This window comes from Prionailurus viverrinus, chromosome B4, assembly GCF_022837055.1.
Source record: "Prionailurus viverrinus isolate Anna chromosome B4, UM_Priviv_1.0, whole genome shotgun sequence".
NCBI lineage: Eukaryota > Metazoa > Chordata > Mammalia > Carnivora > Felidae > Prionailurus > Prionailurus viverrinus.
Genome location: NC_062567.1, coordinates 80,710,136 through 80,735,523, shown reverse-complemented (window position 1 = coordinate 80,735,523; position 25,388 = coordinate 80,710,136). Strand labels below are relative to the sequence as shown.

Genomic DNA, 25,388 nt, shown 5'->3' with positions numbered 1-25,388 from the left:
TTTAATGTTTATTTATTTATTTTGAGAGAGAGATCGAGAGCAAGTGGGAGAAGGGCCAAGAAAGAGGGAGACAGAGAATCCCAAGCAGGCTGTGCACTGTGTCAGCACAGAGCCTGATGCAGGGCTTGAAATCATGAACCGTGAGATCATGACCTGAGCTGAAACCAAAAGTCAACTGCTCAATCAACTGAGCCTCCCAGGCACCCCACACCCTTCTAATTTTTCACTAGAATCCCCTTTCCTTCCTCCTATATCTCCATTCTGAAAAGTTTTGGAATGTAGACCTCAAAATTATCTGCAATCCAGTTCTCTTATCATCTATTCCTGCTCACTAAGGTAGCAGAACAGCTAACTTGAAGATCAGATTCCTGAAAATTAAGTGAAATCACGGGAAAGCATTGCCTTTTCTTTCTACTAGTTCCTCTTTCAAAAGAACTCCTGCTCTGCGTGTGTGTGTGCGTGTGTGTGTGTGTCAACTACCGTCCGGGAAGCAGAAGGAACGAGGAAGCTAACAAATTCTAACCTATCATCATACAAGTGAGAGGCAGAACACCATCCCTCTTGCTGCTTAGAGAAGAAGGCTGAGCGAGGAGGCAATTACAGACTAGCCTGTCAGCCTCCTTGCCCTTCACCTTGGCCACTCAGCCTGGCCTCCTTTCAGAGGTGAGAATTGGAAGTAGTTCCTGAAGGGCAGGAGAACTCTAGGCAAGTGTCAGCGAACAGAGGTGGAAATGACCTCAAGAGGAGGGAGTAAGGAGATAAGCAGCAGGAGGGGGAGCCCACCAGTCCTTCCGCTGCATAGGCAAAGCAGGGGAGCCACGAGAACCTAACCATCTCTAATCCATTGGAGGTGTTACTTATCTAGGTCCTTTATTATAAAAACAGGATTTATGGCAATATAGGGCCTTTTGTATGGTTGGAGACTGGAAGACTGGAGAAGAAGGACTTACAATCTTTTTCTTGTTAACCCATTAGTTTGTCCTGTTTATATATATATATATATATATATATATATATATATATATATATATATATAGAAAGTTGTATTGTTGCTCCCATCTCTCTAGGACCAATTCTAATAAAGATCAGTCACCGTGGCCATTGTTATGTGGTAAGGAGTCCGGTTCTGGAGTTGGGCTTTACACAGCTGTTCAGTTCATAGCAATTTTTTTTAAGATTTTATTTTTAAGTAATCTCTCCACCCTATGTTGGGCTTGAGCTCACAACCCCAAGATCAAAAGTTGCACGTTTCACCGACTGGGCCAGCCGGGCACCCCCAGTTCATAGCAATTTAAAACACCACATGACAGAAGCTTAGGGCTAAAAAGCGCCTCCTAGGGCATGGAGGCAGGAGTGTCCCAAATTGGTGTAAGGAAGGAAGGCTGTAGAGGGGGTTGCTATAGCTGTCTGTCTGTCTGTTTTTGTGTTGAAGCCAAAGACTTGGGGCTTGATATGACCTCAGTCCTTGAGTCTCCCTTGCTCTCTCAACAGGCAGATGACCTCAGCAACCCCTTTGGACAAATGAGCCTTAGCCGTCAAGGTTCTACTGAAGCAGCTGACCCATCCTCAGCTCTGTTCCAGCCCCAGCTTATCTCCCAGCACCCTCAGCAGACTAGCTTCATCATGGCTTCTACAGGACAGCCCCTCCCCACGTCCAACTATTCCCCCTCTAGCCATGCGCCTCCTACTCAGCAAGTCCTGCCGCCCCAGGGCTACATGCAGCCCCCTCAACAGGTGAGCAGCATGGGCTCCCAGCTAAAATCACTAATTGAGTTTGTCCACGATTACGATCCTTCTTTCTTCCTCTAGTTTAGACAGAGCCGAGGACATACCTATCCCCACTTCCATTACCTCACCTTGCATTTGAGAGTTGTCTTTCTAGTCGGAAGGTCGTCTTTCTCTATAACATAAATCCTTCCAGTTCTGTTTCATACTGGTATATGAATTCTGCAATTGCAGGTCCAAATATCTCTACAGATTTCTGGCTATTTACCCTGATGTATTTCATAGTTGGGATGTTGGGGCTGAATGTAAGGGCCCCTCTCACATATCTGTTTCCTCTCACCATAGATCCAGGTTTCTTACTATCCCCCTGGACAGTATCCTAACTCCAACCAGCAATATCGACCTCTCTCTCACCCGGTGGCCTACAGCCCCCAACGTGGTCAACAGCTGCCTCAGCCATCCCAGCAGCCTGGTAAGAGGAACTGCTGGTGTAAGAAGGCAGTGAATAGGGGAAGGGCAGAGACTGGGAAAGAGAGTAGTACCTTCCTTGTTTAAAAAAAAAAAAAAAAAAAAGAACAGCAGGAATGATTAGTCCCAGAAGGAACCCAGGATCTTCAGAAAAAGAAAAGGTAAAATAGACAGGAGAAGGGAAATTACTGAGAGAATGTGACCTCCTAAACATTGTTGAGACCATGCTAAGCTAATGTCTACTGTGTCTTGCCCGTCCCTAGGTTTACAGCCCATGATGCCTAACCAGCAGCAGGCGGCTTACCAAGGCATGATTGGGGTCCAGCAGCCACAGAACCAGGGCCTGCTCAGCAACCAGAGGAGCAGCATGGGGGGCCAGATGCAAGGCCTGGTGGTTCAGTACACTCCACTGCCTTCTTACCAAGTGGGTACATTCTGTACTGGGAAAGATCACCCAGTCCTTGGGATGAGGAAAAGGAAGACAGTCTCCCACGTTAGCCAGTGTGACAACCCCAACACTAAAATACTGTTCACTTTCCCCTTAGAATTTATAGGTGTTTTTCCTCTGAGAGAAAGCCCAAAGATTCTGAGAAGAGTCTTTACTTAAATTGTTTGGTCTTTATACAGCCACGCAAATGAGTATATGGCCCAGAAAAGTGAGATCTAAAGGAAATCAGGCTCCTTTCTCTGCATCAGATGCCCAAAGGGAGATAGCTGTGTATGTATTTTCTTTAGGCAGATGAGGTGAGTAGGAGGAGTCTTGAAAGGTAGGGAAGGAAGTTAGTGTCCTAGTCTAGTGATGACTTATTTGGCCATTGTCTGGATGAACTCATTAGGAGTACAAGTGGTCATTCTCTTCTCATCTCTACCCAGGTCCCAGTGGGTAATGACTCGCAGAATGTGGTCCAGCCGCCTTTCCAGCAGCCCATGCTGGTCCCTGCGAGCCAATCTGTGCAAGGGGCCCTCCCAGCAGGGGGCGTACCAGTGTACTACAGCATGATCCCACCGGCTCAGCAGAACGGTACTAGGTGAGGACTCCCAGCGAGTCAGGGCCCATCTGCCATAGACCAGCAGCTATTTCCACTGACCTAAGAAAGAAGGGCAAGGGTAGAGATTCCAGTGTGCCCTAAAGCAGGTAGAATATGAGGAAATTCATTCTCCTTGTCTCATTTTTGATTTGACATGTGAATAAGAGCTCATCAGCAGAAAAAAATTCCTGCTTCAAAGACAGAGGCTTCATCATCTCCCCCATTTTTTGTTTTTTCTAATCAGTGGGATTTAGAACTATACGATAGAGATTGCTCATCATTAAAAGAAGCAATTTGGGGGCATCTTGGTGGCTCAGTCGGTTGAGCCCAGCTGACTCTTGATCTTGGCTGAGGTCAGGATTTCCTTGGCTGAGGTCAGGATTTCATGGTTCGTGAGATCAAGCCTCGAGTGGGGCTGTGCTTTGACAGTGCATAGCCTGCTCTCTCCCCCTGCCCCTCTCTCTCTGCCCCTCCCCTGCATGTGTACATTCTCTCTCTCTCTCTCAAAATAAAAAAAAATAAATAAATAAAAGATGCAAATTGGAGTATATATATGTAAATTTTTCTACGTAACTCTATATCCATGGATGAATCTCAGATGGTGTATCTATTTATATATATCTTAGTATAGGTCATACCTGATAGAATTTTAGAGGTAGAAGACACCTTAGAAATATTTAATCTACTCCTCTTGTTTTCCTTTTCTCCCTTCTTTTACAAATGAGGAAATTCCAGCCAGGGAGGTTAAGAAACTTACTCAAAGTCAACCAGCTAGTTAGAAGTAGAGCTGGGACTAGAAGTCAAGTCTGGGCCTGTATGTATTTCTGTGTATTTCTCTCAGTGTATATGTTCACTACTTTTTGTATGTATGTCTCCACCTTATCTTGAGTTTGTGAGGGTTTTTCCCCACTTCTCTTTAGGTAACTCTGCTGTTATGTAAACATCCTAAATCACACACCTCCTTAGTTCTTTTTTGCCCGTCCCTCTCTAGCACTGTGTGTCTGTTTTTGGTACTTCGTGTTTCTCAGAATGTGTGTGTGTGTGTGTGTGTGTGTGTGTGTGTGTGCGCGCGTGTGTGTGTGTGTGTGCGCGCGCGCGCGTGCGCATGTGTGCACGTGGATATGTCTGGTGTTTCCACACTGTTGGGAAGAGCATGTGTCACTAACATTCCATCTGTAGCACTGATTAGCAGCTTCCTAATTGAAAGATGATCAAGTACAAATATATATAATTAACTTTGAACTGATGAGTGATTTTAGAAATTGCATGGCAAATTGGTCTGGGAATGGCTGGAAGCTGCCTCTGCTTCCCACAGGGGAGGCCTGGGAAGCAGCAGCTGGTTGCCAGGAGCTGTGTTCCTCCCTCCGCCACTTTAACCCTACTCTCTTCATCCCCCAGCCCTTCTGTAGGGTTTCTGCAGCCTCCCGGCTCTGAGCAGTACCAGATGCCTCAGTCTCCCTCTCCCTGCAGTCCACCACAGATGCCACAGCAGTACTCAGGTAAGAGGATGAAGAATTAGAGGGTCTTGGGTACTGGCAAGAGCAAACGCTGCTGAAAGACTTGTGCTCTAGAGCTGGGAAGGGTGGGAGAGTTCCTGGATTGGCTCTGTCCCCAGCTATAACACCATCACAAGAAAAGACCAGAGTCCTGACTGGTGTTTTTCCAGGAGTGCTAAAGTTGACCTCGTGAGAGATGAGGTTGGTTGCCCCATCCTATCCCTGGGAAGCCACATACTTTATTGGGTTCCTTGTGGGTTTTTTTTTTTCTTTCTTCTTTTTTTCCTTCCCTCCAAAACCAGCATTACACTCACCACTCACATGCCTTTGAGACACAAAGTGCTTACCTCTGTCTCCTGCACTCACTCTTCCTATAGACAGCTTTACTTTTTGGTTGTGAGTGTGAGGAAGCTGATAAAATGCTTTTTAAGTCCTATCTTAGATTTGTTTAGCTGCTTTTCATTTGTGCTCACATACATTGTGTCATTTTAATTCTCACCAGAACCTTGTGAAGAGGAAATTTAAGACTCAAAGAGGATAAATGACTTGCCTGAGGTCACAGTCGTAGACCTTGAACTAGGGTCTTTTGCCTTCCATGCTGCATCCTCAATATCACACTTTCAACAGGTCTCTGTACTCTATTCCTTTCCCTCCAATGGGAAATAAGTGAATATCATGTTAAATAGCTAAAGGCCTTCTTTGAAGGGACAGCTATCAGGTGAATAGGCTTATGCCATGCAGCCTGTCTCTGCCTCTGCCAAGAACTCTCCCAGCAGACCAAGTACAGCTACCCTTGTTTGTTTCCCTTTTACCCGACCCTGACACAGCATTACCCTGCAGTTAAAGCAGCTTCAGGGGTTCTAGTGGGGAGGAGATCTTAATGTAGCCTCCAACCATCCCCATTCTGCTCTGTTGTGGGATATCAGAGTGCCCTCTTCTGGTGAGAGGGAAGCATTTTGACAGTTTTTCCCATTTTAGAAATAAGATTTTCACATAAGAGTTTTCGCACTCTTAGTTAGATGCTGTGGAGTGAATTCCAGAATTAATCTTGCTCATAAGACAGGATCAATTCTTCTTACCTTCAAGGAGCAGTGACTTCTGCCTTCATCCAGACCAAACGTGGCTTTCTCACAGGCTGAGAGGTTTTAAATTCAACAGCCTTTACCCTTTATTACATTCCTGGTCTGTAGCTGTTTCTCCTAAGTGTCCACCGGGGGCACTTGACCTTGAAATTCCCAGCAGGATATGGAAATTGTAGAAATCAGCTCCAAGAACCGCTGTAGCCTCTGGTGGTGCTTACTACTGCAGGGCATTTTCTCTTGTTTGTTAAAACAAGTGTGTGTATGTGCAAATAGTTATACTTGTATGTGCATTTTTATGTGAATCCTTCGTGGTATATCAGTATATGTATTGGGTCTCTGTGGTTGTGTCTCTTCATCTTCAGATACAAGGTCTTGGAATCTGAAACAAACCAAGTGAGAAGAATTTTTCACAACCTGCTCTGGACTTAGTGCTAGGTTAAGCAAACCGGAACAGCTGTTCTGAAAATTGGCAGCACCAGAGGTCTGGGCTGGGATTGGAAGGAGATCATCTGGACTCTTCCCAGATCAATAGAAATGGAGGAAGCCCTCTTCATCATCTAGTTTCCTTACTTTGGAAGTTCCTGTTATATGTCCTTTCTTCCAAACTATCCTGATTAATTGATTTGAGACTTCTCTGATCCTTTGTACTCTTCCTAGATGATGGGACCGCCCCCCTCCTGTTCCATCCATGTCACCTAAGAAACCCATATACACACCACATCATCGATTTTAAAAGTCTTCAGTCTCTACTCACGGAAATATAAGAGGAGGTGGAAGAAAAGAAACAAGTGCTGCTTCTTCCTTCCTTTCCAGTTTACCTCTTACTAGGAAGATAGAAGGCCAGCATAGCCCACAAGGGCTGCTATGTCACCTTCAAAGGACAGTCACCCGCCTTTCTCCCATGTAGCAACATGGTCACTTTTCCAAAAATAAAGGCAGGGATTAAGATTGGCTGTTCTTGGAACAACTGTTCTGGTTTATTAATACATTTTTGTGGTTGCCCAGTTTACCCCCAGGCCTGGACCTTAATTCTTCCACTATGATATCGGATAGCATTATAACCCCAGGAAACACTTTTCTTCCTACTAAAATGATGGTCCGCAGGTCCCTTGAGGTTTCTACAGAGGTGCTTGTCTGCAGAAGATGCACACAGACATGAAATGGCAATGAGGTACACACACAGACTCCCAACTCACAGTGACACAGCACCATGGCCAGAGTGAGGTATATACAGAAATAGCCTGTCACATACTTACTGGCTCATTTTGTAGCTGAGGGGTTTCCAAAGCTGGGACTAACTCCTTTCTCTCCCACTCCCTGAAGATATTCCTCCACTTCACCAAAAGAGGGGGAAAAAACCAAGATATTGTTGGATTCTATCCTGTAATATGGGAAAGATGCCTGTGGATATTATTTCTCTGGACATTCCTTTCCATAGATTTGATTCTTGGTGGCAAAAGAAAGAAGTCTTATGAGTCTTCTACCTCAGTGATTAAAAAAAAAACCAAAACAACTAAACAAAAACCAATTCTGCCAGACATAAATGTCATCTGTTTGTATTTATGCGGTTTGCTCTGCCCAATCGACCTTTCTGCCCAGGTTTAATGATGCCACTTAAAAAGCCATTCACACGTCCCCTCTCCTTTCAGAGCTTTCAGGCTGAAATTGATTTCCTTATTCAACCCCCTTCTCCCCCTTCCCACTTCAGCCCTCCCCTGATTATCTGGAAGTGTTGTCACTGGGCAATAGGGTGGTTTTCTCTCTTTTTTTCTTTCTTCCTTTCTTTTTCTTTCTCTTTTTTTATTGTCACATCCATTTAAAAAGTAGCGACAGTTCAGCTGTAACGGATGCCACCTGCTTTTGGCTTGAGGAAGAGAAGCATAAAAATCAGCTCATCAGCGTAGTGCTCTGCGTCCCGGCTGAGTGAAGGAACAATGCTTCAGGCCAGCGGGGGAGGGAGGACTCAGTGTGGGGAGGACCAAGGCTGCCACCGACTGAGAACCCTGCCTTTGTTTTTGTTGGGATCAGAGAACATATATGAGGGCTTTGTTCTCTTTCCCCCTCCCCTTGAGCCCTCTAATAGCTCCTTATGGCTACATGTTGGTATTAGAAAGATCTTCCGCCTTGCTTATGCCCACACCCTGCACACTCACATGTCCCCCACCCTTTCCTGGCCTGAGGCACTAGGCTCAGATTATGAGCCGCCTTCTAGAAAGCTGCAGATGTGATTATTTTTGTGTTGGCCCCCTCAGGTAGCAATGAGGTGTTTGAATAAGGTCAATTGCAATTTTGTTGGTAGAGGATGTTGGAGCAGGTGGGGCTCTTAGGATGGGGAAAAAAATGCCCAGAGCAACTACAGTACGGGGGGAGTTGTTAAATGCATGACACTCCACAGCTATTCGATTTTCTGGTGGCCCTCCTACAAGCCACGCTGATGAATACCCTGTCCCCTGTGGCAGAGGATGGGGAGAGGTGAGCCTGTCGCTCTGAGTATTTGTGCTCTCTGATTAGATGAACCCCAGAGGGTGGGGGGCCACAAATTGACTGGAGAATAGGGTTCAACAGATGCTGCGTCTCCTGAGCTGCTCTCAGGCCTCCCGCCGCTTCTTTTCCTTCCCTTTGACCGATGCTACCCGAGAAAAGCAATCGTGCTCAGTTCCCAGCATGACTGGTGCCCAGGGCAGAGGCTGCAACATTTCCCGTCACAGGAAGCAACGTGACGGCGGCAGCAGTGGCAGCCTAAGAGCACCGAGGCATGAAAACGGCAGCACTGCAGCAGGTTTTCAAGCTGGCAGCCTCCAGTCCCATTTCTCTACCGCCGCACACACATGAACTCAACCTGTCCCTCAACACACATAGAGCCTGAGAGGTCAAGAGCAAACTCTCAGTCTGCACAATCCCCTGTGGGGAAGCAGAACTCCTGCCCATCCCTCCCAGCAGGGACTGTCATTCAAACTGCTTCTCCCTGATCCCTTACCTTGCTTTTCACCATGAACAAGATTCAGGACTTAATGTTCTTCCACACTGAGCTCTTTGCTTCTCCAGCAGAGGGTAAGGCTACCCCTGGTTGTCTGTGCTAAAACTTCAGGATCACATCCAGTCAGTCACCTGAACCTGTCAGCAAAAGCTTCAGAGGGTCTGACCCTCCCACTCTTCCTTGCAGCCACTGGTCTAATTCAGGACCTCCTAGCTATTTTTCAGTAGCTTTCTAACTCTTCGTCCTGCTGCTGGCCCCTCCCTCCCTTAAGCCACTGTACAGCTGGCCACTTGAGTTAGCTCTCTGAAGTTCTGTTCCTAACACCTACATGATAAAGACCCTTACTAGAACGTGCTTCAAACTTGGACGCCAGCTGTTTGCTTACTATCTGACCCCCTGATAGGCTGTCCATTCCATTAAGGGCAAGGACCACTTTTGTTTGTTGTACACCCAGTGCCCAGCATAGGACCTGGCACACAGTAAATATTCAATAAATGTTGAGTGAATGCATAAACAATCTCATCTCCCGCTTCTCCTGCATAACCGCTGTGCCTCCGCACCTTGAATTGTTCGTCATTTACCGAATATGACCTACAGCTCCATGCCATTCCTAATTCACTCACCCTTGCCCAAGAAGTGCTTCCTGGCCTGACTTAGTGAAGCTATGTGCACTCATCTTCTCCAGAGCAACCAGAGATCACTGACCTATCTTCAGCCATTACCAGAAAACCTGCACGTGCCTGCAGCCCTGGCCCAGGCCCCAGACTGGGACCTGTACGATGCCCAGACATTTGAGCAATCTGACCTGGACATTTGGTAATACCCAACTTTGACAGAATGGAGTAGTTTTCTGCCAAGCATACCAAAGTACCCCTCACCGGGTGAAGGCCAGGAGAGCATTGGCATCTGGGACTCAGGTCTCTTCTACTCAGACTTCACTGGTTCAGGGAGAAGGGAGTCAGAAACTAAATTAGCAACTATGTCAGATTCCTGGCAAGACAGATTTTAAGTGACCCTGAGGCAAAGTGGGTAGATTTGTTTACTGGCTTTCACACTCAGGGTTACTTGGAAGGTCAGAATATAGTTTGAATTCACAACTAGCCCCTTTCTTCCTGCCACTCAGGAGTGTCACCTTCTGGACCAGGCGTGGTGGTCATGCAGCTGAACGTCCCTAATGGACCCCAGCCCCCCCAGAACCCATCCATGGTCCAGTGGAGTCACTGTAAATATTACAGCATGGACCAGCGTGGGCAGAAGCCTGGAGACCTGTACAATCCTGACAGCAGCCCCCAGGTGAGTCCTACAAACCAGTATTGTCTTGGCAAGGAGATGACCACATTCTTCTCTGGGAATAATCTTTGCCATTGACTGAGCAGCCTCTTGTACATGCCTGTCCCTGGGTGCTCTTCTGGGAGAGTCATAAGAAAGAGAGGAGAGCCTCTTCTTTCAAGGAGCCTAAGAGCTAAGGGAGACATACTTGAAAATGCTAAGACAATGCTTAAAACACTGTGTCAAAGGTGGATATTAAAATAATAGGTATTGGGGCGCCTGGGTGGCGCAGTCGGTTAAGCGTCCGACTTCAGCCAGGTCACGATCTCGCGGTCCGTGAGTTCGAGCCCAGTGTCGGGCTCTGGGCTGATGGCTCAGAGCCTGGAGCCTGTTTCCAATTCTGTGTCTCCCTCTCGCTCTGCCCCTCCCCCGTTCATGCTCTGTCTCTCTCTGTCCCAAAAATAAAAATAAACGTTGAAAAAAATAATAATAATAGGTATTAATTAGGGACGAAGGGGGCTGTTGAAAGGAGCAGCCGGGCTTTGGCAGAGTTCTGCAAGAGACGCTTTCTGAGTGAGGTGAATTTTAAGCCATAGGTATATCCAGAGGATGTTTGGTGTGTATATAATGTGTGCTCCTCTCTCCTACAGGCCAACACACAAATGAGCAGCAGCCCTGTCACATCTCCTACCCAGTCTCCAGCACCCTCTCCTGTCACCAGCCTCAGCAATGTCTGCACAGGACTCAGTCCCCTTCCTGTCCTCACACAGTTCCCCCGGCCTGGGGGTCCAGCACAGGGTAAGGGGTGAGACTAGAGCTGGCTGCTGCCAAATTCACCCTTCACAGCCCATTCCCAAGTGAGGACATCCAGATGGTAGCAACAGGCAGGAAAACAGTGCACCTGGTCATCCAACTCTGGGAGCCAACTCTTCCTTTAACATCCCTGTTTAGACCCTGCCCCTCTTTAGTGCTGCCCATAGTCAGCTTACTGCAGACCTCCTTTACATATTTAGTATTTACTACCAAGTAAGGTAGGTGGGTGACTACGAGCTGGGAAAAGAAACTCACAGAACTTTCTAATGAACCAAAGACTTTAAAACATTGGTACCGAGCCTAAGGACTAGGACTGTGGGGCTGTGTCAGAAACAGTATGGTTTTAGAAGAGAGAACACTGGAGTTGGGTTAAAAAGACTTGGGTTTGAGTTCTAGTTCTACTGCTAACTAGGTTTGTGATGTTGAGCGTGTTACTTAAACTTGGAACCAGACCTCAGTTTCCTAATCTATAAAATGGGGTTAATCACACATAGAATGGAAATAATCTTACCCGTTTCTGCCTTGGCTGTCACAAGCAGTATAAAAATCAGATGGGAGTATGATTTAAAAACTTTAAAGTGCTCTGAAATCTAACATTTATCAACACAAATAGGTAACACTATGGTACTGGATATATATGAAGCATTACTGGAAGTGCTTTGTGTGTCCTATATTCATTTAGCCTACTCAGCAACACTAATGAGATGAAAACATACCCAACCTATCATTTCCAGTAACAGAGCCAGGATTTGAACCTAGACAGTTTGACACCAAGCCTGTAATCTTATCCACTACACTATATTGCCACGCAGTGCGAATCCAAAACTTGAGCCCTGGGTTTGGGTAGGATAATCTATATAAGAAATTAGGGGCACCTGGCTGGCTGAGACGCTGGAGCATGCGACTCTTGATCTCAAGGTCGTGAGTTCAAGCCCCATTTGCGGCATAGAAATTACCTAAGAGAAAGAAAGAAAAAGAAAGAAAGAAAGAGAGGGAGGGAGGCAGGAAGGGAGAAAGGAAGGGAGGGAGGGAGAAAGGAAGGGAGGGAGAGAGGGAGGGAGGAAGGAAGGAAGGAAGAAAGAAATGAAAGAAACATATTCATAAGGGTCTATAGATTTTCTCCTGGGCCTTTTGTCTGCAGTGGACAGAGCCCTTCTTTAAGAATAAAGGAACCTAAAAGCCCCATTTGCATGAGATACACAGCTAAGGGCCAAGCGGTTTAGGAAGAGAGACAACTCTTCAGTCAGTCACATGGGCACTCTTATCATAGAAGAAGTAAGAATAGCATGCATTGTTGCCATCTATCTCCAAAGCCCTCTAAAGTTTCCTAAAAGTCATACCATGAAGTTCTAACTCCCAGAAAACCATCTGCTCTTCCTCCCTAGGTGATGGGCGCTACTCCCTCTTGGGCCAGCCATTACAGTACAATCTGTCCATCTGCCCTCCCTTGCTCCATGGCCAGTCGACGTACACGGTACATCAGGTGAGGGTGTCCACCGTCAGCCTGAGGACCGTCAGAGCCCTCCCCACCCCACCCCACCCAGGAGGATCCATCCAGGATGGCCCCATCTCTATGCCATCCACCTCAACCAACGGGGTGGACAGGGGACATAGCACAGTGAGAATGGACAAAGTGGGGATGCCTTACCCCTCTCCCACACTCAGTCTTTCCACCCATCCCCAATGCTAAGGAGGAGGGACTCTTTGTTTCTCAGTGGCCACTCTGTCCAGTCGCCTGCCTGGTGGGGCGAGTTCTCAGGGTTGGGTACTGCTCCTTAATCTCTCAGACAGACATTAGAATGCAAGGCAGTCAGTATTGTTTACCTGGGATGAGAGTTATCTTTTTTTTTTTTTTTTTAATTTTTTTTTTTCAACGTTTATTTATTTTTGGGACAGAGAGAGACAGAGCATGAACGGGGGAGGGACAGAGAGAGAGGGAGACACAGAATCAGAAACAGGCTCCGGGCTCTGAGCCATCAGCCCAGAGCCTGACGCGGGGCTCGAACTCACGGACCGCGAGATCGTGACCTGGCTGAAGTCGGACGCTTAACCGACTGCGCCACCCAGGCGCCCCTGAGAGTTATCTTTTGAATGTTGAAGGGACAGAGTGGATTGAAGCATGGAAACCGGAGCAAGAGACAAGCACTCAAATCTGCCTCCACTGACCTGGGGACAACAGACGTTGGTGAGTGACAAGACACTGAATCCCCAAGAGAAGGTGCTCACCCCTTCAGCCTGCATCACCAGCCCAGGACCAGTGGGAAAAACCAGCTTAGGGTAGGGAGTAGAAATAGGACTCTTTGGTACTCAAGAGCAGGGAGAAACTGGGGAATTGAAGTATCTCCCTCAGTCTTCCTTACCAAGCCATTTCAGGTGCTTGGAAAGGTGATGGTAAAAATTGAGAATAACAACAATGGTCAACGGTGCTGAACCTATTAACAGAGAGTCTTGTGGGAGTGGTCCTGACCCTAATCTAGGATATCTACCTTGTAGCCCTAGGCCTTTTTAAGGAGAAGTTTGACAAGAGAATGGGGGAGTAGCCCCCTTGCAGGCCTTCCACACTAGGCATACAAGGTCTCTCAGATTACCCCTATTTTTTTTTTAACGTTTATTTATTTATTTTGAGAGAGCATACACGTGTGTGCGCTCGAGCTGGGGAGGGTCAGAGAGAGAGGAAGAGAGAAAATCCCAAGCAGGCTCCATGCTGTCATTGCAGAGTCTGATACAGGGCTTGATCTCACAAACTGTGAGATCATGACCTGAGCCTAAATCAAGAGTCGGGTGCTTAACTGACTGAGCCACCCAGGCACCCACCCGATTACCCCTATTCAGAGTGGTTTGCTTATTTAGGAAAGGAAGGAAAATGGACTTCCCTAGATGATAAGAAAGAGGGATCTCTTTGGGCCAGCCTCTGTGAGGGGGACTGTGCGATATATTTCAGCTTGGGTTACTGACTTTGTGGAAGAACTGAAGTGTAGGTCTCCAGATCTGAAGTCTAGGATTCTGATCCCCAGTTTCTTCTTGCCTACATCTCTGGTCCAAGAGAAGAAAAAGGTTTCTTTGTTTCTCCTAGTTGCCTAGATGGTGGGGTGTTGGCTTGATTTGGGGAAGGAGGAATGGGTTAAGTGGGCAAAGCCAGGCTTTGAGGATGTCATCTATAGACTTGGATCAGCTGCCTGCTTCTCTGCTGGCCGCTCTCCAGTCCTCTGTACTGTCACCACTCACAACCATGTCCTCTCTCCTCCCCTTCCAGTCCTGGGCCGGGTGCTGGAGGTGACAGATCTCCCTGAGGGCATCACTCGGACTGAGGCGGACAAACTCTTCACTCAGCTTGCCATGTCTGGCGCCAAGATCCAGTGGCTCAAGGATGCTCAGGGGCTGCCTGGCGGGGGCGGGGGGGACAACGGTGGGACTGCTGAGAATGGCCGCCACGCGGACCTCGCTGCCTTGTACACCATCGTGGCTGTGTTTCCCAGCCCCCTGGCTGCCCAGAATGCCTCCCTTCGCCTCAACAACTCCGTGAGTCGCTTCAAACTTCGAGTGGCCAAAAAGAACTATGACCTGAGGATCCTGGAGCGAGCCAGCTCCCAATAAACGGAGGAGGGGAAGGGACCGGCACAGTAGGGGTGGGGGCAGGGCGGAGGGGGTCGAGGGATCCTGACAGACTACGGACAGAGGCAGAAAGAAAGGTGACAGACACTGAACTGGAGCCTAAGACAGTGGGGATGAAGATGGAAACAGACACTCACACTGGCACTGGACTCCTCGCTCCCCTGCCATGGGTCCCTTCTTTTTCCCTGGTTGGCCCCCCTTGCTGCCCTCTCCTTCCCATCCTCTTCTGTCATTTTTTATCTCTTCTCCCACCATGAAATTAATTTTTTTCATATTTTATGGTCAGGTAGAACTGGGAGGGTCCCATGCTCCCCTATTCGATCTCCTCTACCATCCCAAGCTCCCTTTTCATTTCTGGTCTTTATGAATATATTTATATGGACAGAATTAAGAAAAGCAAAATTGATTTCCCCTTTCTCTCACTTCCCCCATCTTGTCTCCCCAAACCCCAAAGAGTTAAAACTTGGGCCTCCCCCACCTCCCAGAACACTTGTATATTGTTTGAGGTTCGTGCCGCAGTAACAGACAGTATTTAATTGCACATACAGATGTTTGCTGGGTATATTCACTGTAAATTTTATTTAATCTGATTTTTTGTTTGTTTGGGGGGTTATTTGGGGGGAGGTTGATTTTGTTTTTAAATATAAAAAAAAAAATCTGTCACTGGACGTCAGTCCCTGTTTCTCTGTTGCTGACCCGGTGTGGGTGGGGGTTGGAGGTCCTAGGTAGGTACAGCCCCACAGCTTGTCGGAGAAATTTCATGTTTTCTTTAACATATGCACACATACCTTCCTAACACTATTCCCTGCATCCCATCCTCCTCCTTGTACATGGTGATTCTGATAGATGGCTGGATCTAATGGGACCTTTGTTCTGGGCTCTCCCAACTCTGCCACTAAGTGTGGTTTCATCAAGCACATCCATTTGCAACTCCTGACCTCTGTCTGACTCTTTATTAGTAAAATAGGAGACTTGAACTAACTTGCTTATCTCTGAGGTTCCTTCCACTATGTTAATTCTGTGATACTCATTTCGGGCCCTCCTGGCTGAGCTGTGGAGGGTGAGTGAGATCCAGAACCAGGTTGAGATGGTGGCCTCAACAATCTGGATATGTATCCAGCATCCGATCTTCTGAAAACTCTTCAGGGATGGAGGACTTGGGCCTTTTATAATATGAAAGCTAGAGGATTGGGTTCTATGACAAACAGAAACGGATGTTCTTATATAAAAGCTACATCAGTTGAACTTGAAGGGTCAAGATACTGTATCACCCAGGCATGCTCAGCAGTCCCTGTCCTATGCAACCGAAGAAAGGTGAAAAACACGTTATCCACCTGCATGGATGGAGCTTCTCCTCTCTCTGAGGCTTCTCAAAGCTAGCCCTGTTGTCGTGCAGCCTGTCAGACCAGGGCCATGAAGAGCCATCCAGCAGCCCCTTTTCCATCTCACCCACCCCTTAACAAAATAAAAAAGAGCAGTGACAGAAATGACAAAGTACATTACCCTGGAAATCGCTTGGGTCTGGGTAGCAGTATCTCTACCCAGGCTCCTCTGAGGCTTGTCTGACCCAACCTCCAACGTAATCCTTTACTTCTTACAGATACAAGGGATAAAGCAGCACTACATGACCACTTCCAAATGGCCCTCCTTTGAGATCCGAGGAGTAACTCCTCTTTCAGCCATGTCACAACCCAGAGTAGGAGAAGGCCGCAGCCCTGTGAGACAAGAATGTCAGATATCTCATTGACCCATAAGCTCCTATACCAGGGCATCAGATGAGGGAAGTGGAATCAGGGAATCAAAATGATTTAGGAAGTGTGGGGCTTGGCTGTCCTACCTCCAAAAGTTTACAGTCCTCACGGAGAAGCAGAAGCAGACGTTGCTTACAGAGGAAAAAACCCTGTGTGGTAGCTTTTGCCTTCTGTCCAGTGTTAACGAGACCTGACCATTAGACCCTTACTCTCCCAGAGCCCCTCAGGTGGAAGTCCCATCCTGGCTTTTTTCAGTAGCTCAGAGAAGTCCCTTCACTTCACCCAGGGGATAAGGTTTTAGAATGGGGGAAGGATGTCTCAGGGGGCACTGGAGAGAATAAAGCAGTACTATGCATGGTCTACACTCCCTTTCAGGATGGCAGCAAGGTACCCCTCCAACCACCAATGGATAAAGAATGCAATCTAGTCTGGCTGACAGGAGACCTCTGAGAATTCAAAGTCTCCTTTCTCACCAGTTTCCAGCCTTTGCTTCCTAAAGGTTTGAGGCTAGATCGATGCTTGAGGGTGTAAAAACATGACCACAGGAAGACAGTGGCTGAAAAAAATCAAAAGCTAGTTCCTCAAGTAGGTCTGGGGCAGGTAGACTCGGAGAGGTGTGTGGACCTCGGGGAAGGCTGTTTATAATTTCATCTTTACGTTCAGTCATCCAAAGTCACCTAAGTGAGTATGCAGCCTGAACAGACACTGCCCTTCCTTGAATTTAGCCAGAACTGACCTGTACACAGTAGATGAAAAACCAGGACACAGTGGCTTTGGGGGATGGGAGGAGTCAGGGTCCAGCCCAGCCCAGACCTCCCCGTGTCCAATTTCTCTGTGTCAGCTGTGGCGCTCAGCTGTCCACTTTCCTCCAGCCCTGTCATTTCAGCTCTGACACCAAGGCGAGAGACTAGGAGGTCTACAAATAACGTCTGGGTAGCCGCTGTGAGTACAGAGGGTACTGGGGGGGCTTAGCCCCCAAGGAAGAGGACCAGTCGTCCCCCAGCACCACCATCAAGACCCCAGGGGCTCCCTCTTTCCTCCACAGACTGTGGACTGACTTAGGGAATCCCAAACGTAAGTTGCCTCTTCATCCCCCGTCCATTTCCAGCACTGCTCCCTGCAGCTTCCCCAATCTGTAGTCTATTCAACGTCTTCGTTTCTCTCTTGCCTGTGAGTAGTTAGGGTTTTAGGAGTGAAATTATTACTCTACTCCAGGACAAGAGCTAGGATTGGAGGGTGGGGTGGGGGTGGGGTCAAGGGAATGGAGTAGTAAGGGAAGGAAAGGCTCATATTACTCTGAAAACTTAAAATAGCTGAGGACTGAGGCAGGCTGGGAACTAGGCCCTGGGCCCCAGGGACTCAAAGGGGTAGGGGAGAGCAAATGTCCCAGCCCATCCCTCCAGGCATGCTTCTGGACCCACCCATTAAGCCTCTTGAAGAAAGTGGGTTCTGGGAAGGTGTGTGTCATATCTCGGTTGCCCACAGATTCCCAGGAGAAACAAACTGTAGGAAAATCCCTGAACCATGCAGCTTTGAGCACCATGTTGGGGCTATAAATTTGGGTTGCGCCTCTGGGTGGAAAGGATGGGTATCTAGCTGTTTGAGGAACTGGTGGGGAGTCTTTTGTCTGTTGCACTTTTCTCTGGACCTCCACGGAATCTTTCTGTTCATAAGTCTGTCAAAGGATTTCTGTTTAACCAAAGTCCTCCCAAAGTCTCCCTTTCAAGGACCACACACCACCACCACCACCACCACCACCCCCCCACCCCCGCTACAGTGAGGGACAGGAATTAGGAAAGGAAGAATGGCAGTCACGGATCAGATTCCATAGTGGGTCCAACCTCTTGCAGGATGACAGAAAAGGAGGTGCTGGAGTCCCCCAAGCCCTCCTCCCCAGCAGAGACTCGGCAAAGTGGGGTGAGTCTGGGCCTCCGACTACCGGGTGCGGGAAGCTGGGAACCCACTGCAGCCCTTGAAGAATGCTTGAATTGATCTCACTTGTTCATGACTCCTTTATTGGCAGAACGCCAGCCAGCACCTAGAGCCCCCAGTACTCCTAATCCTGGGGTGTGCCCCCTTGCCCAGGCTAGAAAAATGTTTAGCTTCAGCCTTACCTGCTCTAGAGAGCATGACAGTTCTTTTAACTTTGGGTTTCCTCCCCTCCCCACTCCCCTGCCTCCCTCAGCTACAGCGGCTGAAGCAGTTATTCAGGAAGGAGTCTCCTGGGACGAAGGAGATGGAGCTTCCCCCAGAGCCCCAGGCCAATGGGGAGGCAGTGGGAGCTGGGGGTGGGCCCATCTACTACATCTATGAGGAAGAGGAAGAAGAAGAGGAGGAGGAGGAGGAACCACCCCCAGAACCTCCTAAGCTTGTCAATGATAAGCCTCACAAATTCAAAGATCACTTCTTCAAGAAGCCCAAGTTCTGTGATGTCTGTGCCCGGATGATTGTGCGTGAGTCACGAAGGGAAGCGGAGAGAGCGTGATGTGGAAGGCAGGAGGCGGGGGAAAGGGCTCAGGAGAGGAGCGTGTAGCTGACAGGCTATGGCAAGAGGTGGCTTGAGGAAAACACATTAGAGACTGAGAGTGTTGGGTCCTAGACAGAAAAGGGACCTGAGAGCTAGAGTAGCAGCGCTGGTACAAAGGGAAGGGGAGATCAGGAACCTCACCCACATGTTCTTCCCTCTCCCAAGTCAACAACAAATTTGGGCTTCGCTGTAAGAACTGCAAAACTAACATCCACGAACACTGTCAGTCCTATGTGGAGATGCAAAGATGCTTCGGCAAGATCGTGAGTAGGCTCTGGGGAGCGAGGAAGCGGAAGGGAGGGGACATGTTGCCAGCTCCCTCCTTCTAGTCCCTCCCAAGTCGTCATATCCATTTCCCTGCTTTTTCTTTCTCAGCCCATCTCTTATTCTAAGAAGTTGCACTCATGGGAGAGATGGGGTTCTGGGCCCTACTTTGCTGTCTCTAATGCTTTCTCCCATCCCATCCTACAGCCCCCTGGTTTTCATCGGGCCTATAGCTCCCCACTCTACAGCAACCAGCAGTACGCTTGTGTCAAAGATCTCTGTAAGTGCTTCAGGGGGACCCAAGGGAAAGGGGAAGTCTAGAGGTGGTCCCAGCACCACCTCTAGATTTGGAAGCCAAATTCTGAAACAGAAAGAGTCTACTTCCCATGGTTCTTTCTCAACCTAATATTTTAGCCATCTTGAATAGAGTCCATATTCCTGTGCTAGAGCTGAGAGAGAGGAGATTAAGCTAGGGCTCCACACAGCTAGCAGGAGACAAAGCCAAGACTGAAACCTTCGTCTGCCTAGCTGCAAAATCGGTGCTCTTCATATGTAAAGCCATTTCTAAGCAAGAACAAGGATTCTGGACCATCCTCATCCTTGTTACAGAATAATACCAGTCTCAGGGCTAGACCAAGAGCTGTGGGCATCCTGGGCAGATTCATAACTTGGCAACTCTTACAAACATATTCGTTGACAATTTACTCAACATTTATTTGGAGGAGAGGCTGAACTGTGTGAGGAGCATGGGTGGAAAAAAGAAGAACCCACTGGTGGCAGCACCCCAGCTTGCACATGCCACTCAGCGGAACAAAAGCCAGCACTTAAAGGACCACTCTCCTTAGAAGGAGAATAGTAATTGTGAGCATTCCCCAGCTCCCAAGCAACTTGTTAGCAAAGTTGTCTTTCCATCATCATAGAATGCTCTGCCCGGAAGGAGTGCTGGTAAGTATTTTTCTCCATCACATTACATTTCCAGTGATGTTTTTAGAGCGCTTTATAGATTGATGACCGAGGTATGCCCAGCTGGCCCTTCCCTAATCCTACACGCACGCACACGTGCACACACATATCTCTATGCTCCATCCCGCCTCTCCCTTACCTAGGAGGTCTCTCTTTCCTCCAAGCCTTTCTCTGCTTCCCCAGTAATGGCTTCATTCTTCCCTTCCTACTAGCTGCTGCCAATCACAATGATCCTGTGTTTGAAACCCTGCGCACTGGGGTGATCATGGCAAACAAGGAACGGAAGAAGGGACAGGCAGATAAGAAAAATGTGAGCACCATACCTTCCTCCTGAGGTCCCCTCAAGAGATTCCATGGAACAGGTCCTGTCTCCTCTCTGGAAAGCCAACAGAAGCTAGGGATTCTCTTCCCCTAAAATTGCAACAAATTTTTTGCATGCAATCTTAGAGGGCCTCTGGTTGAGAACTGCCATAGTGTGTATGGTCTTCAGAAACTACCTTCTGAAACTATCAGATTAAGCACCAGAACCAACTGAAGGCTAGGCCCCAGGCTCCTAGCATTGCTGGACAACAGAGGCAAGAGCTATGCTTTTTGGATTTGGGGAAGAAAACTTATCATGCCAAGTAATCAGAATTCTAGAGCCGTGAAGGGTCCATGAAAATCCACGAAGAGTCCATGAACATCCTCTTGCCTGACTCATTTATCTTATAGTTGAGGAAACTGATGCTCAAGACCAGTGGCCAAAAGCAACTTCATTTCCTTCTGTAATAGGATTACTAGACTGGTAATGCCGTAGACTTGCCTTGAGTCTGCCAAAGAATTTGTTAGCATATCCTTGTATCTTTCTGGATAACCAGGATGGACCGATGTGGATAGCAGTTAGATGGGGTCCTAAAACTGGATGAATGACGATGCCCAAAGGATCTAGGTCCTTTAGGGAGTGTCTGGCTAGAGGGAGATTTCTGATACCTTATCAGCATGATTTGGTCCTCAGTCCTCACCTGTGGGTATTTTTCTCACTGATGCAAATGGTATTATCCCTTAAGTTTGTGGGAAACCTAGGAGGGAAAACTTATATGCTGAACAGTATATTTTAAAATCTTACTAGAAGAAAAGCCCAAAACCAATAATTTGAAATTTTGTCAGGAAAAATGCACATGTATGTTGTTGGATCAAAAAAAAAAAAAAATCAACTGCACAAAAACAGAACTAGGGATTAGCCTCAGAGTAGTTGATATGGAGGTTGGGTGTAAGTTAGAGATTTCTGTGGAATGAACTATGACTTACAAGGCACTAGCAATATGATTTGACTGCTTCCAGAAAGGCAAGCACACTCAGGTTCTCTTAAGGGAATTAGAAAAACTGTGCTGCCCATTTTTCTCTTACACACTGGAGTATTTTTAGGAGCGGACATTGTAGTAAAAAACCTGGAATCAGGATCATGGGGGAGGGGGTGATTTGAAGGAACTGATTAGAGAAGAAAATGCAGGAAGTACTTACCAGCTACCCTCAGACCTTTAAGGGGACTATGTTTGTTCCATATTGCTCCAGAGGCCAAATCAGTACCAATTTACTAAAAGTTCAGGGAGATTGACATAGCTTTAATTTAGGGAATTGCCCTCAAATTGCATGAACTTACTTTGTAAGGTAGTGAGCTCCTTGTCATTAGCTCCTGTGTCATTCAAGCACAAGGTGGATGGTCCACCTGCCAGAAAGTTTTCAGGAAGCCTGGGCATTAGGCTGGTGGTTGAACCAGGTATTTCCTTCCAAGGCTCCTTCCAAGCCTGAGATGCTGTTATTCTATAGTTCTCTGGCCTGGCTGGAGAGCCAGGGCAAGCATGGGTTCCCAAGAGAGCATCTTCCTAACTCTGGTACCCCCTCCAGCCTCTAGCAGCCATGATGGAAGAGGAGCCAGAGTCTGCCAGACCAGAGGGAGGCAAACCCCAGGATGGTGAGTGTCACCCACCTCCATCCATAGAGATGGAGTAGGGTCAGGGACTTGGCTGGGTAACAGGGGATGGAGGGCCAAAGGGCATGGCATATTTGGAGATAAAAGAGGCTCTGCACGGGGCACCTGGATGGCTCAGTTGGCTAAGGGTCCAACTTTGGCTCAGGACATGATCTCATGGTTCATGGGTTTGACAGTGCAGAACCTACTTGGGATTCTCTCTCTCTCTCTCTCTCTCTCTCTCTCTCTCTGCGCCCCCCCCCCCACTCAATAAATAAACTTAATTTTTTTTAATTTAAAAAAAAAAGAGGTTCTGCAACAGAAGGGTAAAAGAATGAGGGTTACCCTCCAGGAACTAGAGACAATTTTGGTGTTTCCCATCCCAGGAAACCCTGAAGGGGATAAGAAGGCTGAAAAGAAGACACCTGATGACAAAGTGAGAATCCTTTTTCCCTGCAGGAACCCCAGTCCTCTCCCCAACCCAGGTCTGACACCACTCATGGCCTCCACAGAAGTTCACACTTACTCCATGGGTTCCCATCACCCTCAACCTGCCTTCACCATGCACGCACGTGCGCACACATGCACACACACACACACACACACACACACCCCAGAATCCTCTCAGTTCAAGGAGGTGGAAGAGAGTTGGAATGTAGTGTGTCTGCACAATGCCCCTGCCTTGGACTCCTGCCCCTCAGTGTGGGAGAGAGGAGCCCAGAGACTCATCATCTCCTTTCACCCCCAGCACAAGCAGCCTGGCTTCCAGCAGTCTCATTACTTTGTGGCTCTCTATCGGTTCAAAGCCCTGGAGAAGGACGATCTGGATTTCCCGTGAGAGGCCTTAGACTGGGACAGGGGGTGGGGTGGGGGGGGCGGGGATAGGGGTGGGAGTACTGAGAGTGGAGAGGGGAGAGTTCATCTCCTTATGGGAAAGGAAAGGGGGTATCAGGGGCTTAGAGCCTGTTGGGGCTGGACCGGAGCCAGATATATAAGTAAGCTCCCTAACTCTCAGAGGCCTCTCCCTTCCTCTTCCAGGCCTGGAGAGAAGATCACAGTCATTGATGACTCCAATGAGGAATGGTGGCGGGTAAGAGAAATGGCAGAGGCTAGAGTGGGACATGGGTTGAGTTTAGAATCTGAGATTGAGAGACTGATTCTCCCTCCCGTCTCCTCCAGGGGAAAATAGGGGAAAAGGTTGGATTTTTCCCTCCAAACTTCATCATTCGGGTCCGGTCTGGAGAGCGTGTGCACCGCGTAACGAGATCCTTCGTGGGAAACCGCGAAATAGGGCAGATCACTCTCAAGAAGGACCAGGTAGCTCTGGTGCCCCATCCAACCTCAGGCCCCAAGATTCCTCGGCAAACCACACTCCTTGCAGATCTTAACCCGTTAACGGGGCTAGGATAGGCCTTCATAAATCCGGGCTCCCCTGCTCTCCTCTTCTACCTTTTCCCTTGATTCCTCTCCTCTCTAAACCTTTAATACTTCAGATAGTGGTGCAGAAAGGAGATGAAGCCGGCGGCTACGTCAAGGTCTACACCGGCCGCAAGGTGGGGCTGTTCCCCACCGACTTCCTGGAGGAGATTTAGGCGTGCAGGCGCCTGCTGACCGAAGATACCCATGCCCCATTCTGGGCAGGCCCAGTGGAGGCTGGGGAGGAAAGGGGCGAAAGCAACTATGCTGGAAGGGGAGAGGGGTGGGAAGGCCCGCCAGAGCGTGACGGGCCTTCTGGGAAGGGACTGGTTCCCGCCCCCCCTCTCCCCCGGCCTAGGGCCTTGGATACCTGGTACCCAGAACGGCCTCACCTGCAACTCCTCAGGCCCAGCCGTTGAGAGCTGGAAAAAGAACGCGTCTCCACTAGGAGGCGCCCTGGGGGTGTGGGAGGCGAACTGTCGAATGTTGCGAATGTATTAAAGTTTTGAAAAAAGTTAGAAAAGTTTGTTCTTTAACTGGGGGCTGAGGGGAGAGGGAGGAGAGGACCTACGAAGCGTTGGAGAATCCTCCCCAGCTGTCTCACCTCACTATCATCGGGTAACCCGACATCCACCTGGGCTGAGGCTGGTGGGAGGTGGGGAGACAGGTGCGTCCGCCAGGCGAGGCCTCTGTTGTCAGCGAAGAAAGGGGAGCCGGACTAGAGTCACCACCCCCGCGTCCTGGCGGCTAGGAGAAAGATCTGGCTGCAGGGTAGGTCCCCCTACCTCTAGGCGAGTTAGCCGCGGGCAGCCCCCCTCACATTTCGGAACCTGGCTCAGTGCCGAGCTAGGCCGCCAGGGGGCGATGCAAGATCTTGGTTGGAGAGCAAGGGACTGGGCGGGGGAAGGGGGGCGGAAGGAGAGAACCTGAGACACCGTGCCGGAGACCCTGGGCCTGGGAGGGGGTGGGGTGCGTGCCGTCTCCATGACAACACTTCCTCAAGTCCTCTGGGAACCGAGCGAGAGAGGCCGGGGGGCCTAACCCCTCCCGCGCGGCCCCCGCCCCAGCCCTTTGCGACAGGTACCGAGTGAGAGGGCGCGGGGCAGACAGCAAACCGGCTCAAGCGGGGACCCCCCCTGCGGCGCGCCGTATGCAAATGTTATTGTTTGCATATGCAAATATGCAAATGTGCCGGCCCCGGTCAGGGTGGCAGGTGGCGGGGAGCGGGAAGGTGTGGGGAAGAGAGCTGAAGGATACGAGGAGTTTGGGGACCTGGGAGCGGACCAGTGAGAGGCAGCCTGAGGTGGTCCCTGGAGTAGGGCAGGCCGAGGGTCTGGAGCTCGATGGCGGGTGGGGGAGGGTCAGCCCCGCCAGTCAGGAGATCCTCTTCTGCCCGTTGTCTGCCAGGCCTGAGGTTGGCACCGCCTAGCAAGGTTGGCAGCGGGAGCCCGGGCACCATCTGCTGCTGGCGGGGGGAGGGCAGAGGCTCAGCTGGGCTGGGGAAGAGAAGGGCCCGGGACGGACTCGCCCCCCTTCCTTCCAGAGTGGGGGTAGGGAAGCACATAGGAAAACTCAATGCAGAACCCGGTTCAGTTTCCTGTTCCCTTTGCCCTTGACTGTCCCGGACGCCCGGGGGCGGCAGTGGGGTCATAAAGAAAGACTCAGGCAGCCCCCCCTGTAACCACGCTCGGGCTGGAATAAAAGCAGATCTCAGGCATCCGCCTCCAACACCACACACAGATCAAGCCTTTTGCCCCCATCCCTCCTCGGGATACGCCTACCAAGAAAGGCGTGGTGGAAGGGGTGGGGGGGGCGGGTTAGTCGGAGGTCCGGGTGCTGGGAGGCTAGGTCTTGGGTCGTATCTCTTTATCAAGAGATATGAGCGACTCAAACCCAGATCCCCCGAAATCCTCGAGAGCCCCCCCCACACAATGCTGAAGCAAAACCAATTTACTGGCTCATTGGGCGGCGATGCTGGTGTGGGGGTGCCGAGAAGCAGAGAGAGCTGCTGTTCTCCCCCCTCTACACTCGGGGGGCACCCCCTCCCCC

The 25,388-nt window shown here is 49.1% G+C and overlaps 2 protein-coding genes and 1 long non-coding RNA gene across 30 annotated transcripts in view; 2 read left to right on the top strand and 1 right to left on the bottom strand.

Moving 5' to 3' along the window:
* R3HDM2 (R3H domain containing 2) overlaps nt 1-15,138 on the top strand; it is a 163,520-nt gene extending 148,382 nt beyond the window's left edge. For 26 of the 27 annotated variants that reach the window (XM_047867930.1, XM_047867929.1, XM_047867925.1 and 23 more), the window contains 10 exons: nt 1,492-1,734; nt 2,071-2,197; nt 2,457-2,617; nt 3,067-3,221; nt 4,620-4,720; nt 9,900-10,069; nt 10,696-10,843; nt 12,244-12,341; nt 12,959-13,043; nt 14,112-15,138. In XM_047867930.1, the coding sequence (XP_047723886.1) occupies nt 1,492-1,734; nt 2,071-2,197; nt 2,457-2,617; nt 3,067-3,221; nt 4,620-4,720; nt 9,900-10,069; nt 10,696-10,843; nt 12,244-12,341; nt 12,959-13,043; nt 14,112-14,452 (1,629 nt within the window). In that variant the 3' untranslated portion in view covers nt 14,453-15,138. The remainder of the gene's footprint in view (nt 1-1,491; nt 1,735-2,070; nt 2,198-2,456; nt 2,618-3,066; nt 3,222-4,619; nt 4,721-9,899; nt 10,070-10,695; nt 10,844-12,243; nt 12,342-12,958; nt 13,044-14,111) is intronic. The other variant, XM_047867907.1, reaches the window with a different exon arrangement.
* On the bottom strand, nt 3,376-15,400 carry LOC125170950 (uncharacterized). Its single transcript, XR_007154140.1, has 3 exons — nt 15,268-15,400; nt 12,058-12,061; nt 3,376-3,388 (listed from the first exon to the last, which is right to left on the bottom strand). It is a non-coding gene; the product is annotated as an uncharacterized LOC125170950 (long non-coding RNA).
* STAC3 (SH3 and cysteine rich domain 3) lies at nt 15,293-23,933 on the top strand. Of its 2 annotated transcripts, none has more exons than XM_047867936.1 (11): nt 15,293-17,295; nt 18,072-18,138; nt 18,407-18,674; nt 18,914-19,011; nt 19,220-19,292; nt 20,188-20,285; nt 21,860-21,926; nt 22,310-22,757; nt 22,962-23,013; nt 23,103-23,240; nt 23,417-23,933. In XM_047867936.1, exons 2-11 carry the CDS (start codon nt 18,073-18,075, stop codon nt 23,513-23,515), a joined length of 1,407 nt encoding a protein of 468 aa, XP_047723892.1. In that variant the 5' UTR covers nt 15,293-17,295; nt 18,072; the 3' UTR covers nt 23,516-23,933. The 2 variants fall into 2 exon arrangements, with proteins under 2 accessions (XP_047723892.1, XP_047723893.1); XM_047867937.1 differs by having other exon boundaries at nt 15,293-18,138; nt 22,310-22,359; nt 22,672-22,757; nt 23,417-23,859.
* Nucleotides 23,934-25,388: the final 1,455 nt, after the last annotated feature.